The 15,132-nt window shown below is 37.2% G+C and overlaps 1 protein-coding gene across 1 annotated transcript; it reads right to left on the bottom strand.

Annotated features, from left to right (window-relative positions):
* On the bottom strand, window positions 1-15,117 carry htr3b (5-hydroxytryptamine (serotonin) receptor 3B). The gene is made up of 10 exons (XM_075486874.1): window positions 15,010-15,117; window positions 10,080-10,174; window positions 8,711-8,874; window positions 8,090-8,134; window positions 7,690-7,799; window positions 6,662-6,831; window positions 3,471-3,628; window positions 1,234-1,444; window positions 619-828; window positions 1-296 (listed from the first exon to the last, which is right to left on the bottom strand). The coding sequence occupies exons 2-10, from the start codon at window positions 10,111-10,113 to the stop codon at window positions 31-33; spliced, it is 1,368 nt and encodes a 455-aa protein (XP_075342989.1). The 5' UTR covers window positions 10,114-10,174; window positions 15,010-15,117; the 3' UTR covers window positions 1-30.
* Between the last annotated feature and the right edge of the window lie 15 nt (window positions 15,118-15,132).

The following is a 15,132-nucleotide window of genomic DNA, read 5'->3' as shown; positions in this document are numbered from 1 at the left end:
GCATTCAAAACCTTGCATCTAAATATGTTGTCAAGCAAAGCTCCAGCTGGCCCAAAGCAGCAGCAGCGTGCTTGTATACAAGGAAAGAACAAAGAGGTAAAGGCGGAACAGTAAACGGTCGAGACGCAAGCAAAGGGCCAGCCACTCCGTCTGAGCCGAGGACTCGCTGTCGTCCTGGGAAAAAGCCATGCGGAGGGAAACCAGCTCCTGGAGGAGCCACTCCAGTCCAGAGGAGGTATCTTCAATCTCAGTCAGTGATAGAAGATCTTCGTCAAGTGAGTTTCCAAGCTCGTAATCTATGAAAACAGAAAAGCGGATAACGAATTGAGATTTTTGCAGATTTTAAAATAAATGTGAACGACCAAAAAACGATTAGTAGTGATGGGACGATTCCCTTCGTTTGTTTTGAAAAATTCTTTCAAAAAGATTCTTCAAAAACTTATATATTTCATTTGATTTCTCACAGAGATAGAACGTGCCTTTACTTCTTTTTATCCTGCTGTTTTTTCACCTATGACTCATGGTGTTGTTTTTGTAAACTGACATGAAAAAGAAGAAAATAGAGTTCCCTAACAGTCCTGCTGGCTGTGGATATCAGCCTTTCAGCATGTAGTGTACCTCCAGATGGGTTGATTTGGTCAAGGGTTTTGATGGATGTTAAAGCACTCTCTGTGAAGCTGTGACCAGCTGAGCCATACTTATCCAGCAGGCAGGCAGACAATGACATTTGCTTGACCTCCTTCTCACTGTGGTGGAGCAGCTTTACCACCAAGATTGACTTGCTGAGGCTGAGCATCAGCATGGCCATGCTCACCGCAAAGAACACACCTGCAAGGAGATTAAATCAGTAAAGCTCCCAGTTATTTACTGAGTAGCATAATTATGGACAATATTAAGAGAAAGACATTTCTGGTGGCCTGGGCCTCTAATATAACAGTTCAAACAGATGCCTTTTTTCAGGCCCAAAGTGTGACTATGTTCTGTTTACTGTTTTCTTGTTTGGAAATTTTTTGTTTTCAATCTTGTTTCTAGAAAAGTGAGTTAATGTTTTTGGACGGAGAACTGTGGATTTTGGGACTGCCAGATTACAACATAGTATTATCCAGGGAATTCGATTTTTACTCGAAACACAACAACATAAAAACATGCGAAGTGGAGCTACAACAATATTTGGCATTGATATGGACAAGAACAAGAGACATAACTGAAGAGCAAAATGAGAAATCATCTTACCAATAAGTGGAGTTCTGACAGCAGTAGCAGGCAGTTCATCTGTCAGGTTGACTCTGAAGACTGTGTAACCCAGCAGTATGCTGATCTTAAAGGCAATGCGTGTGCCGCTGTCCAGAGGCAGGTAGAAGCTCACCACATCTACCAACATGAGGAAGATGCTGGGGATAAGGAGGCCCACCACATACAGCAGGGGGCGCCGGCGGATCAACAGCTAGATCAAAGAAAAAAAGCAGTGAGGTCACTTTAAATACAAGATTGTTCTGTAGATTTTGTACAGTTTTTTTCCAGTCCACCACAGTTAATGTCAATGGAAATTGTTTGCTGTGTGCATACAATAGGATATTTAGAATATTCAACGCTAACATATCTTTCCGCCAATGAAACAGCAATGCAGGTTTTCGTGGGGATAACTTTTTTACCGTTTGATTCTTAATCTGTGCTTCAAAATCAAACAATGTACCAAAAACAGGCACATTACTGTGTAAGATATGGAGCGAGCTATAAAATCAAGATGACACTTGGTTTGCTTCCTCCAAACCAATTAGTCAGTGTTATGTGATTAATACTGACCAACATTTAAACCTATTAAAAGTTAAGTTGCTTCTAAATTTAACCTATGCATGCCAGCCAGACAGGAAGGGTCTTTGGAGGTAAAACTGAAGCCCAGCAAAGAGGGAAAAGGAGGTACCTGCAAGTTGTATTTGTTCAGACTTTCAATTCTTTCTTCTTCTTGAGGTTATCAAATTTCTGCTTTCACTTTTTGTTAAGCAACCTTTTAAAAATGGTCCCTCAATATTAATTGCCTAAAAATGGCAAATAATTATCATTATCAATAGTTTTCCATGCGTCGGGTTTCTGATCTTGGGCCTCTACCACAAAGAAGATTCACAAACTTACATGACCATTACAAATGTAGCAGGCATCCCTTTCAACAAGTTGTGGTGTTGTTTGTAAAATGCGGATAAGTTAACAAGTTTCACAATCCTCTTACGCACTAATATATGTGTGGTGTTTCTTCTAATCTCAAGTTTCTTGTTGCAAATTTCTTGAATTGGGCTTCTAGTAACAACACATGCTACTATTTGTTCAGGGAAACCAAAACTGTAAATCAAATAGGTGGCATTTTTTCTGTCTTGTGAAATATCTACCTCCCTACAGAACTCCCATGATGCACTTAGCACCTCTCCTCTGCAGTCTGCCCTCCATGTATTTAAAGGCTATTACTGATGCCATTAACTTTCTGTTTTATCTTTTTTTCTTTCAGATTGCCCTGTGCTTTTGTTTGTTTGTGTCAATATCCTGTCCTCTCACCCCCAACTGATTGAGGTAGATGGCTGCCTTCACTGAGTCTGGCTCTGCTGGAAGTCGCTTCCTGTTGAAAGAGTTCCCTTTTTCATTATCATGAAAGCCTGTGCATATTCAGGACAGGCGACTGAATCAAACTGAATCAAAGGACTGAATGCTGTACGGGTTCTTTAGCTGGTCAACTTTTTTTTTTTTTTACAAATTTGCATATTATAAATACTATTATATCAAATTTGAACAAACCTTTTCTCACAACTGGGGATTGAAAATATATATATATATTCCCAGAAAAGAAAAAGAAATAATGACAGATCAACTCTAAGCAACAAAACTGTCGCAGTGTAACAATGTCTCAGTGAGCCATGAAATGCTCCATTACCAAAAAGCCTTCATTCTATGAGCTGAATAAATAGCAGCCATCCCTGCTCTCCACCTGCAATGGGCTGTGGGGCCATTTTGCTCCCAACTAACAAGAGGTCCATTGATCAGGCAGCCACTGAGACAGTCTCATTATGGTAGCCCAGCCTCCCCTGTCTATCAGCTCTCTCTATCTGTCTCTTTACTTGCCAGAAGCAGCCTCAGCCTCATCATTTGGAATTAACTTTGTTTCTCAAGCCATGAAGGTCGCAGCTATTTGCTTAACACTTTGCAATTCCAATGCGTGAGTAGGGGGTCTTACCCACACATGCCTACAGTTTACGACAAGCAGTCACAGTCAGCACGGTGCAGCTACTCGCTCAACTGTTATAGAGCTATTATAGCCCTCCAATAGTCAGTAATATAGGGATTAGATTCATAGATAAAACTGGCAGAATGGTTTTGGTGACAGTTCAGCTTTTTATTCTCTTCCTTTGTCTCAACTGTTTCATTTAAACTGTTCCCATTTGGATAAAGAAAATGACTGTACATGTTTGAGTCAGTTAGGTACCTACATTGAATTGGATTTGGGCATAGTCAGTGTTGTCTTGCTGGATCTGCCTGTATTGTGAGGGAATGGACAGCAGTTCCCATTCTCCATCATTCATGAACTCCCTCTTATCATTAGCTATGGCCTCTGCACTCCTCCATAGAGCCAGGTCTATTTCTTTCACTGCCGAGGGAAAGATAACACAGAATAACAGATGGCAGGAGGATGGAGGATGGAGACGAAACAAAAAAAAACTGTAAATATGAATTTCCTCATTGTGTTGTGTGTTTTCAATTATGTCTCACAGTAAGAGAAAGAGTTTGTGCGTTTACATAAATTTCAGTAAGAAACATCAGTCTTTCCATTAGATATAAAAGCAAGGTTAGCTAGAATTTGTATATTCATACCACAGAGTAGTTAGCTGAGAGGAGCAATACGAAAAAAAATCTCTCCTCAAGTTTTTCGACGAGCCTATCTAAGCTTTCAACATCTCACTATTTTATTCTATTAAAGACTTTGATTAGTCAGGTGAAATTTGCATGGACTCATACATTTTAGATGTTTTTGGAAAATTGTCATTCATCCAGTCATTCACTGCTGTGATTGGTTTTGTTCGAGGCCTGAAACACTGTTTATGTTGTTTGATTCTGGTGCTCCTTAGGTGTCCTTCTTGTTGGTGTCTCTGTTCTTGTTGTTTATTTTTGTAGCGTTGCTCACAGCTTTCACATGTGACATAATACGCCACCTTAGTCCTCCTCTTTGAGGGCCTAGGTTTCTGTAGTCCTCATTAAAACAAATTTGAGTTTAAAGTGTTTTCATGTGATGTGCCTGTTGGACATCTTGTACTAACTCATCATGGTATTGCAGAGTTAATAATTTCTTGGAAAACCATTTAAAAGTCCTGATGATTCACCCTTCGTTTGGGAGGAGTGGGCTAACTGCAGTTTTGTTGCTAGCTAACCCACTCATCAATTGCTTTGGTATGAGACATATCAGATCAACAGGCAAAAGCCCAGTCGTAACATGCTGAAGGGGGCATATCAGCACCTATCTTATTGGAGTCAGACATAATTCGGTCAGTAAACTGATTTCTCTCCCGTGCTTGTACATGATGTCGGTTATTTGTTCATATCCTTAAAAATGGATCATAATGGCATCCTGTAAAGTGCCATCCCTACATGCGGCAGGAGGGAAATTCACCTTAAGAGAGCGTCTCCTCATCAGAACAGAGCTTATTCTCAAGCCACAAGAAGGAGTGGAGGTTGATTGATGCAGTTTTACGCAGCACTTTCAGTGATTAATGCGTTCACGGCATAAGTTTAACCTTAACCTTTTTTACTTCTGAGTTACATTGATAGGTCAATAACCCAATAAGACTTAACTAAAACACTTTTATTACTTTCTGGTTGGTCGTGACTTGGTCAGAATTTATTTCTAAACTGGTTAGGGTTAGAAAACATTGGTTAGAGGTACAACACAACTGTCAACCTCATGGATGACATTATGGGTTATTATGTTATTACCATTCATATGCAGTTGCTCTCATTACCACTAGAAGTTGCATATTCTTCTAATGTAATAGTTCTGGCCTGCAGGAGCACACAATCTATGGGGTTTGGTAGGGACAAAGACAGATGTCCAACCAGGGCCCTGTACAAATAAACATGCCTTTGCATGTTAATGCAAAACTAGAACTAGAACTGTTAGTTTGGGCACTGAAGACTAGATGACCACTGGGTTGGTGACAATTTTAAGGTTAAAGTGGTTGCAGTGAGATGCTTTATCTGCACATTGAGGAGAAACAGCCATAATAAGGTCACCTGTCTGTGCTGTCAGAAAAGGAAGTATATGAGGTGAGAGGAGACAATTTATGCCAGCAAATGCCTTAGGATTGTCATTAAAAGTGGTTTGGACAAAAAGGAATTCCTGCATTTACACTTTTACCCTGTGTAAATGCAGGAAGCTTTCACCACTGTGGAACTTGTGTTCGATGTGTTTTTTTGGGGGGTTTTCTAACTAAAGGATGATGAAAAAACAGTTTTCTAAAACACCTCTGTTCATGTGTACTCAGCCTAAATCTCCAAATCAAGCTATTGATCAAACTTTGGATTTTGGAGTTTTATGTTGTATCCTTCCTGATTACTGGGTTTAAATAATTGTTTTAGTAATGGAATGTCAATGTCCATGTTTAACCAGCTTTTTGACAACTTATCAAACTACTTTAGCAGTTGACACTCCAAAAGAAGCCAGTCAATTGACCTACATTGCACGGCTTTTGCCAAGCTAAGGAGGTTTAGTAGGTTCTAAGAATAAGCAGAGGCAAATACCTGAATCATATTCTCATGAGGATGTGGCGTTAAAACATTCTAACAAAAAAAATTTAATGAAAAAAGAAAAATGCAACAATTGTTTACTTCTTGAGAATAACTTGACTTTACTGAGCTTGTCACACCGCGGTGAGGTCAAGTGGGTTTTTTGTCTCGTCTCCATGTCTTGTCTCGTCACTTCCTGTTTTATTTTGAAAGAGTAACTCTCCTCTCGTTTCAGGTCACTTGCTCTTCCTCTTGTGTGCCAGTCTGATTGTCGCATGAATGATTCCACCTGTTCCCCGTTAACCCTGTGTGTATAAGAGTTGACGTCTCCCCTTGTCTCGTGCCAGTGTGTCCTATCTGTTGTCCCCAACGTGCTTCACTCTCGGCTTCGTATAACCTAAGTCCATGTTTCATGCTATAGTTCTGACCTCGCTAAGAGAGTTTTGTTTTCTGGATAACTTTTGTGATCATAGCCTTGTTAAAGAGCAGTTTAAGTTTGATAGCGTTATTGCTTTTTTCCTCTGAGTGGAGTGATCTTTTGTTTCAAGTAAAGTTTCATACCCTAGTGCCTCCTATTTTTACAGGAGAGGTTTTTTGTTTTCCTCCGCAGCAGGAGTGATTATTCGTTTAAATATAAAGTTTCGAAGCCTTTGTTTTTCCTCCTCAGTGGAGTGATTATTATTTCTATAACGTTTCATAGATATACTTCTCTCATTTTGGGAGAAGTATATAATATTATCGATAACTTACATAGTCCTTTTTGTTCTCTCTTGGAGAGTTTTGGACAACCGTGTTCCTCCTGAAATAAAAACCTTGGATTTACAACACCTGCTCCTGTGTCCTGCAAATTCTCTGGGTGTGACAGTTTACAGACAACCACAAAACAAAGGTTTTGTGAACAGACCTGAGTGAAGCCAGCTGCGGAATGTGAGGCTGCAGTTCTGCTTGTCAAATGGAAAGGCGTACATTTCCAGGCTGCAAGCAAGCACAGCCTGGATGGGCCGGTAGTTCTTCACTGAGCCAGAGGAATTGACGTAGACATACGGGATCGGTGGGGACTTCCCCTCCTCCACACTGAGAAACACACAAAACAGAGGAGGGGTGTGAACTTTAGGGTGGATGTTTGACCAGTCAGGCTCACCTTCAGGTCCAATGCTCCATGTGCTATGTGTTCATCTTAGTTACATATAGTGGGATTTAATGTTAAGATTTACTGATTTTTGGGGATGTTACAACACCAGTAACAAATATACAGTATAAAAGCAAACGATGATAGCAATAACAAGGATAAGACCATTTTCCATGTACCAGTTCTCAGACAAATCCAACATTCAGGCATGTTAATGGTTAAATCTAATGGTTTTATGGGTTTTAAACCATTTATCACAAATGATTTAAATTACAGCTAAATGTTATGTCAAAGGTTGTTGTTCTAAAGCTAAAACCCAATGTCCATTTGTAAAGATCCACAGAGTATGACTAGTAGTTTTTGTTTGTTTAGGAGAAACAAGGACACACTCTGAAATCAGCCAGCCTGCCTTGCCACAAAAGATTTTACTAAGCACTCTCTCCTGCACTCGTATTCTAATATTGTTAAATATCATTTATTAAGTACTTATCTAAGTCAATATTTTACAATCTTACTGAGAATAAGTTGGGTAACATGGAAAAGACAAGTATCCAGCCATACATTAAAATGTCATTCAAATCATAACTGCTTCATAAACAAATGAATTTATGGTGGACATTGTTACTGAGGCCAGTACGCTACAAAACTGAACCAAATGGTGGTCAATGGGTAACCATTTATTATAAAATGATAAATTCCTAAGGTTTACCAAATATCAAGATACTTTACACTGAGGTAATACCAAACATTATTCAAGTGAATACAAATTAAAAATGTTTTAGGATGTTTTTGGAACTTCTTACAATTCACTAACAATAACATCAGGTACCCAGATGGCATCAGATGACAGAGAGATCTCATTGATACCATCAAACTCTTCTGGGTCCCAAACAAGGAACTCATCTCTCCAGATCTGAAAACAGAAGAGTTGGTTGCAAAACAGAATAGTTTCCTCCCAGAATTCAATATAAACATAAACATATAAACACAAAAAACATGAAACCCAACTGTTTCACACATTTGAAAGTCGGCCTCTATCAGATGCCGTTATCTGTCACACATTGCCAAAGTTTGAAGTTAGAATAAATGGTAGAACTCAGTGATGAGATCGGAGATAAATGGAGCTCTTTTAAAGATTAAGATGTAAATGTGGACTTCTTTAACCTCTTTATAATGAGAAACAAAAAGTAAGAGGCCACCTACCTGTCTGTACCAAATACTTGTTGTAATGCTCTGAGTCTTTCCATCCTGGGAACAGGAAAGTGTTGTTTTCATTGTCATTAAATGCCATTGTATACATAGTTTTACATTGTAAGAAATATTAACGAAGTCATTATAGAAATAAAGAATTTAAGTGACATGTTTTGTTCACACACCATTTGAAACTGTATGGTGATAGCTGAATATTCATGAGGATTTTGCTTCTCATGGTCTGATAGTCATTCAGGTGCTTTTTGGCAACCTCCCAGCAGGCTGTCATGTGTATCTTTAGTGAGGAATGACTTTTGTTTATACACTCTATCATCAAAGACCCTGCATGTTCAGAGCAGCACACTGAATTGAACTTAAGAGTTAATTAAATCAGTTGGTTTCCTGAACTACATTAACTTTTTGCAAACCGGCTTTTTATGAATACTATTATGCTGAGCTCTACTGTGCTGCACTAAATTGGACTGAGATGGATTATAACTTGGGAAGCGAGGGAAATTCCCTGTCTGCTTTGTAAATTGCCAAAAAGTCTTCAATGACACTAAATGAAATCTTTTTATGAATAATAAAAATCTATAAATTCTCTGTAAAGAAAACATTCAAAGTTTGATGTACCACATCGAGGACAGACTGCAGTGTGAGGTCGACATAGACAGTGGTTGTACTGGTCCAGTTGTGAACAGGCCGAACTCCACAGTCGTATTTCCTCAGGAGAGTCCTGGTCAGCTGGTTCAAAGTGGATCTCTTCGGCTTCTCTGGCACACATTCAGCCAGATGAGCTAAAAGTCAAAGATGGGTTACGGCCTTGGCAAACTCCCTTGACAGAGCTACGTTTTACTTTTACCTTATACTGATGCAGCATGTGTGTGTGTTATTTTTCTCTTTTTTTGTTTCAGTTTATGTTTCAGTTTTACTTAGTGGTGCAAGCACCCTCAAGCAATAATTCCAAAGTTAGGACTCTGTGTAAAATGTAAATAGAAACGGAATACAATAATTTATTAATCTCAGAAACCAATATTTAATCACAATAGCATATAGAAAACATTGTGAGGTTTTGTTTTGGTTTTTTTGTGACGCATTTTACAATTTTTTCATCAAATATTAGTTCATCTTGAACTTGATAAGGGCGCGAAGATCACAGGAATCCAGCACTGAGTTTCAGCCGTGCCCCTTGCACACAGATATTTTTGATTGTTTGATTGAGTTGGGGTTGTGTAACATTCATCACAATCTAAAGGATGCACATAAAACCTGGGGCTTCTTGTAAAATTTTGCGGCATGATATGAGTAATTCCTCAGTTCCTATCATTAATGGAGATCTAGAGAAGTTATACAGAATCTGCAGTGCCTAACCTGGAATGTGCTCTGTATCTGTTGGCTATTTAACCAATGCCTTAGAGATAGGGAGAAATGGTTTGTGGAGGTGGGGCGGTGGTTTCAACAGGTTACTTAGTTCTGCTAACTAGTGATGTATCGCTAAAAAATAACATTACATATAGATGAAAAGAGCAGGGTATATATGTGGTTTTTTTTAGCTTTGTATATTGTTGAATCCTTCCAATTTTTAAACATAGGAATATAAAATATGTTGCTTTTGTTACTGTAATAACAAACAGGGTGGACTGTGAAGTCAAACACATTGGGCTATAGGAGGAACTTTTTGCTGCTCTAAAAATCCACAGCATTCACACAAACGTTTGAATGGATTATTAAACTGTTGATCCTTTTTTAAAATATAGTTTCCAAGAGCACAAAATAGCTGCACCCTTGCATTTATTTTAATGATAAGTTCCACATGATTGTTTGAAATTATGCCCTCGCCTCACTGAAACTTAATCTGAAAGACAGAGGCTTGTAAACCAGTGTTTCTGGGTAAAAACCCTGCAGGTAAAATCTAACTCACCAGCTAATATTTTCTTTAAATGCTAGTTAAGAATAATTATGAGGGTTTCTTTGAGGTAAAGAAAAAAAAGGGCTGTCTTACCTGAGAACAACAGTGTCAGCCAAATGGGAGACATCAAGCTCAAACCAGCGTCCTGATTACAGATGTTATCCAAGTGTCACATCCGAATGTTTGCTCTATAAACACAGAAATATTCACAGTTTCAGAGAATAATTCAAGCGTAGCAGAACTGAGTGGAGAGGAGGAACAATGAACGTGGTCATGCAGACATCTTGGTTGGACTGACATTGATTTTCCACATCCTGGGTAAAATGATACAGATGATAGGGAAACACGGGGAAGAGAAAACTCCCTGGAGGTTGGTTTAGAGACAGTTCATTGCTTCAGAGGATTAAGAATATTTAGGTATCTATTTGTGTATTACCCAGCAACAGAAGAAAGGCAGAATAGGCTGATGGGGTGAAAAAAAAATAATCAAAGTAAGTGTTGTCACTCATTTTTGCACACAATCACATTTATCTCTTAAGTTCAATAAATTAATAATGGTAATATAATTATAAAAGACAGTTAAGACAAAAAGTTTGCTTTTAGAATGTTTTTCAAAATGCGTAGTTCATGAAATTGAAATTCTCTTTTATAATACATTGAAATGGAGTCCTTTTTTTTAAATCAAAAAAAATTTTTTATAGTAGCCTAGGTGATCCGAACATGAATTAAATGAGACAATGGAATGGGGTGGTCAGCGTAGTGAAGTGAAATTTATTTATATAGCACTTTTCAGCAACAAGGTGATCCAATATGCTTTACCACACAGAAACAACAATCAGGTACAGAAATACAGAAATAAAAACATCAAAAAATCAAACACAGAAATACAGATACGGAACATCAATCAGGTAATTTTAGCTAACAGTAAGATTGGTATAACTATAACAGAGCAAAAGTAAATTTAGCTAATAGTAGGATTGGTATAACTATAACAGGTCATTTGAGTAAACTAACAAAAACTAACAAACATGGATAAACTTTCCTCAAAGAGGAGGCATTTAAAAATATAGCTAATAACAGAACGGTTGATATAATGAATGATAACAAATCTTTACTATACGAAGTACAAAGGCGGTCAGTGGTCTATAATTTAATGGGAATATTTTAAAGTCTATTATTTAACTTGGATAAAAAACTTTCATCTAAGAGGAAATATTAAGGTTGATATAGTGGTAATAGGTCTTAATAGACCATTTGAATATGACTAGTAGTGGCTTGAGCATAGTGCGTTGAGCAGGTGCCCCATGTACAAGAAGTACTATAGTACTAATAGTCCTCGCTGCAGCTGGCCCCAGTGCGAGTCCCGCATCGGATGGCCCTTTGCTGCATGTAGTTCCCCCTCTCTCTGCTTTCTGTCTCTCTCCACTGTCCTATCCAATAATGGCATAAAAATTTTTTTTTTTAAATTAGACAATGGAATGTTTGAAAAGGAGAGAAGTAAAAAGCACCAGTTTTCTTTCACAATTCTTTGATTTTATTATTGCCTGTCAAGGTCAAAAGTTCAAAGGTTAAGGCTGTTTTTTTTTAATGGCAGCGAAGTGAGATTATTACTTTCTATAAGCTGAACTAGAAAAACTCACTACACTGTTCAAAAATACATTTTTACATTGCTATTTACTGTACTTTTTTCACTCTTTACAAAAATCTTGTCGATTGATTTGGTGAATTATTAGCTGACATTAGACGATAAATAACGTACATTTTTAAAGTATTTTAACAGTATACTGTCAAAAATAGGGGGGGTACAGGAGGAGTACATTTATGTCCCCCTAGGTACAGTCTGGATTTATCTACCCCATAGGGCTAATAATTGGACCTCAAGACACCTATTTGTAATTTTTGAGGGCCTGAAAGGTACATTTATGTTCCCAAGTAGTAAATGGTGCATATGTACTCTGTATTCATAATTCTAGGTTACACTATTAGGAGATATAGTCTATATTGTATATATATATATATATATATAGATTCTATATTGTTTGCACCAACTACACCAAGTCAAATTCCTTGTAAGTGAAAACCTACTTGGCAATAAACTTGATTCTTATTCTGATTCTGAGATGGACAACAAGGAAAGAAAAAATGGTAAGACAATTGTTGTAATTTGAAGGTCATTCATTCAAAGTAGAGTTATTTAAACAAATGGTTATGGTTGAGTATTCTTGAGTAAAGAAAAAAATGTTCATAAGGGGACTTGTGCATTTAAATTTTTTAGAATTTAAGAATTTTAAATACATTTGAAATTTTTTGTTTCATATTATGCTCACATTTTGATCAAATACTTTTTCACATTGACAAGGAACCATTTGAGTTTATTTAGTGTCTCAGTTCAGTTTTCCAGTTTAACTGCAGCTTCTGTCAAACAAAGTGGTGTAAAAATATCTTTTTATAAGGCACTGCTCTGGAAGTTTTTCTGTGCTATCAGAGTTTGAATACGAATTTCTAATATTGAATTTTTACAGCATCAAAATCAGACTTTGAATTTGAAAAACCAACAGTGTAAAAAAAATCAAGATCTAAAAAAAATTCAGTGGAAAAAAATTTAACATCTAAAAATTCAGTGGAAAAAATTCAACATCTGAAAAAAAATTCAGTGGAAAAAGAACCAGACTCAACATCCGGGTAAACAGGGAGAAGTAATCGATCCCTGTCTCAATTCATCCAACGGCAAGCCAATCAAGCTAATATCAGCTCAATAGATATTAATAATATGTATTACTCAATTTTACTAACACAAATGGCAAATAAAGTAAACTCACTCACCGAAGCACCATCCCCCGCGTTGGTGGACATAGCTGATCTGTCCAATGTAGCGTAACTTGATTGGCTGCCGGTGGATGAATTGAGACAGGGATCGATTGCTTCTCCCTGTTTACCCAGATGTTGAGTCTGGTACTTTTTCCACTGAATTTTTTGAAGTTGCATTTTTTTCCACTGAATTTTTTTTTAGATGTTGAATTTTTTTACACTGATTTTTGTTTTTAGAAATTGATTTTGTTTTACACTGTTGGTTTTTCAAATTCAAAGTCTGATTTTGATGCTGTAAAAATTCAATATTAGAAATTCGTATTCAAACTCTGATGGCACAGAAAAACTTCCATACACTGCTGTCAAACATGTAGAGCAAACAATGATTGGCTGTCTGTTTTTTTTAATAGAACATTAAAAAAAATGTCCCATTAACACAAGCCAGCTAATATTAGCTAATATGCTAACATTAAACTACTTAACATTAGCGCTAACGCGAGCTAAGGTGCTAACCTTAGTTAATGCGCTAACATTTAACCTTTTAAAATGAAAATGGTCTCTTTGGCGTGCCACACATTATTTTCTTTTTTCAGTCCAGCAGCTAACCTTATCTCCTCCAGATTAGCCGCTTGATTTGCTTTTAGCTTATCGCGCCATTATATTTCAAACCAAACTAAAATGGCACGATAAGCTAAGCAGAGGATATATGTGTTCGTTAGTTAGATGAAGTATTTCTGTTTGTTTCTATACTGTTTGTATTGTATGGAAAATACTTGCAGAGGTGTTGTTGTTGATGAACTGTCTCAAGCGTATGAATAGCTTAAATTTTGTCATTATTGTCAAATTCATGATGTAGAGAAAACCAGAATGTTGTGTTAGTCCAACCAAAATCAGACTTTTTTCAATGTATTTATCTCTTTTACTCTTTCAGATAATGATGTAGATACAGTCGACTGTGGCCTCACAGAGAGCATGGTTGCGGTCCGTTTAGTTGCCTCTTGAAGCAACTAAAATTCAATCAGTCTTTGTCCAAGCAAAAAGAGTCAGTAATGTCACTGACTTTTCAGCCTGTGCCTCCAGAGAAATGGCAACAAAGTACTTCTTCAGCATCATTCAGGAAAATCTTTGAATGCTGTTTCAGTTATTCTCCTGAATCACAGTTTGTGTATGTGTGAATTATAATTTACGGATTTATTATTGCTTAAAATATATAATCTCAGAACCAGTGTTTTTTGCCAACTGAAAGCTATTACTGCCTTCAGTTATTTGCAAACACATGTAAAATACATTATCAAAATTTAACGAAGCAAATTCAACACTTCATGATTGCCAGTCTGCATTTACTAAATATCACTCACAATGACTGTGAATGGAAGTGATTTTGAGGTTGTAAATAATCATGTAGTCTATGACGACTCAGATAAACCGTTGACAGAAAAATGGCTGAGCTGTAAATGAAGCAACGATCTCCATATGTGATGAAAAATCATTGTAAATCCAAGCTTGATATGACTGAACCTATCAATTATAACTTAAGAAACTCAGTAGGGCAAACAGACATCAGTTTCCACAGTGCTGGGAATTCTCTTCACTGAATTTTCTGGGTGAATTTGAAAGTGTGCCTGGAAAAAGTGTATCCTCAATTTTTATCTTTACCTGTTGAACCGCAGAAAGCCCTGCCAGTTAATCACAACCTCTAATGTGGATTTTGAATGTGGATAAGTTTTTGCTGATTTTTTTTTTCTCACAATTTTTTTGCAATTAAATGGAAATGTTGAAATGTGAAAATGGAAAATAAATTTAGATTTTTTATTAAATGTGTTTCAATGTTGTGTGTGTGTGTGTGTTTTTTTTTTTTTGGTGGGGGAGGGGGGGGGGGGGGGGGGGGTGTTATATACTGTACCCTGTAAAAGTGCATTTAGTTGAAAAGGGTCCTTTACAACAGCAGTACCTTTGAGGGTACCACCCCAGTGACAAGCCATATTTTAAAGGAACAATTAGGTGTTTCTTTTACTGATAGAAACATGATGGTGCAAGACAGGAGTGTTAGCCTATGTTGTGTTAACCTGTCAAACAGTCTATCCCAGCTGTCACTGGGCAAGAAGCAGGGTACACCCTAGACATGAGACACACAACCATGCAAGCTCACACTCACTCCAAGAGACAATTTAGAGTCAATATAGAAACTAGTGCCTGGGGAAATTTTTTTACTCACATTTGTAGTTTAATCAAACTCCAGTTTGACGTTTAGTGATAAAACTAATAAAACTATTTATTGTCAATTTAAAGTAAAAAATAATTTATAGTTGGAGCTTTAGAGAGAGAGGCGTACTGTTCA

This window comes from Odontesthes bonariensis, chromosome 16, assembly GCF_027942865.1.
Source record: "Odontesthes bonariensis isolate fOdoBon6 chromosome 16, fOdoBon6.hap1, whole genome shotgun sequence".
In the NCBI taxonomy this organism is placed as follows: Eukaryota; Metazoa; Chordata; class Actinopteri; order Atheriniformes; family Atherinopsidae; genus Odontesthes; species Odontesthes bonariensis.
Note: the sequence above shows the minus strand (reverse complement) of the source record. Positions and strands in the feature narration are given on the sequence as shown.

Excerpts from the sequence above, each read along its gene's own strand:
- htr3b (XM_075486874.1), bottom strand. The coding sequence starts at position 10,113 with ATGTCTCCCATTTGGCTGACACTGTTGTTCTCAG. Across the intron at positions 3,629-6,661 it reads CCGCAGCTGGCTTCACTCAG|TGAAAGAAATAGACCTGGCT; the intron begins GTCTGTTCACAA and ends TTCCCTCGGCAG. Across the intron at positions 1,445-3,470 it reads ATGCCCAAATCCAATTCAAT|CTGTTGATCCGCCGGCGCCC; the intron begins GTAGGTACCTAA and ends TCTTTGATCTAG.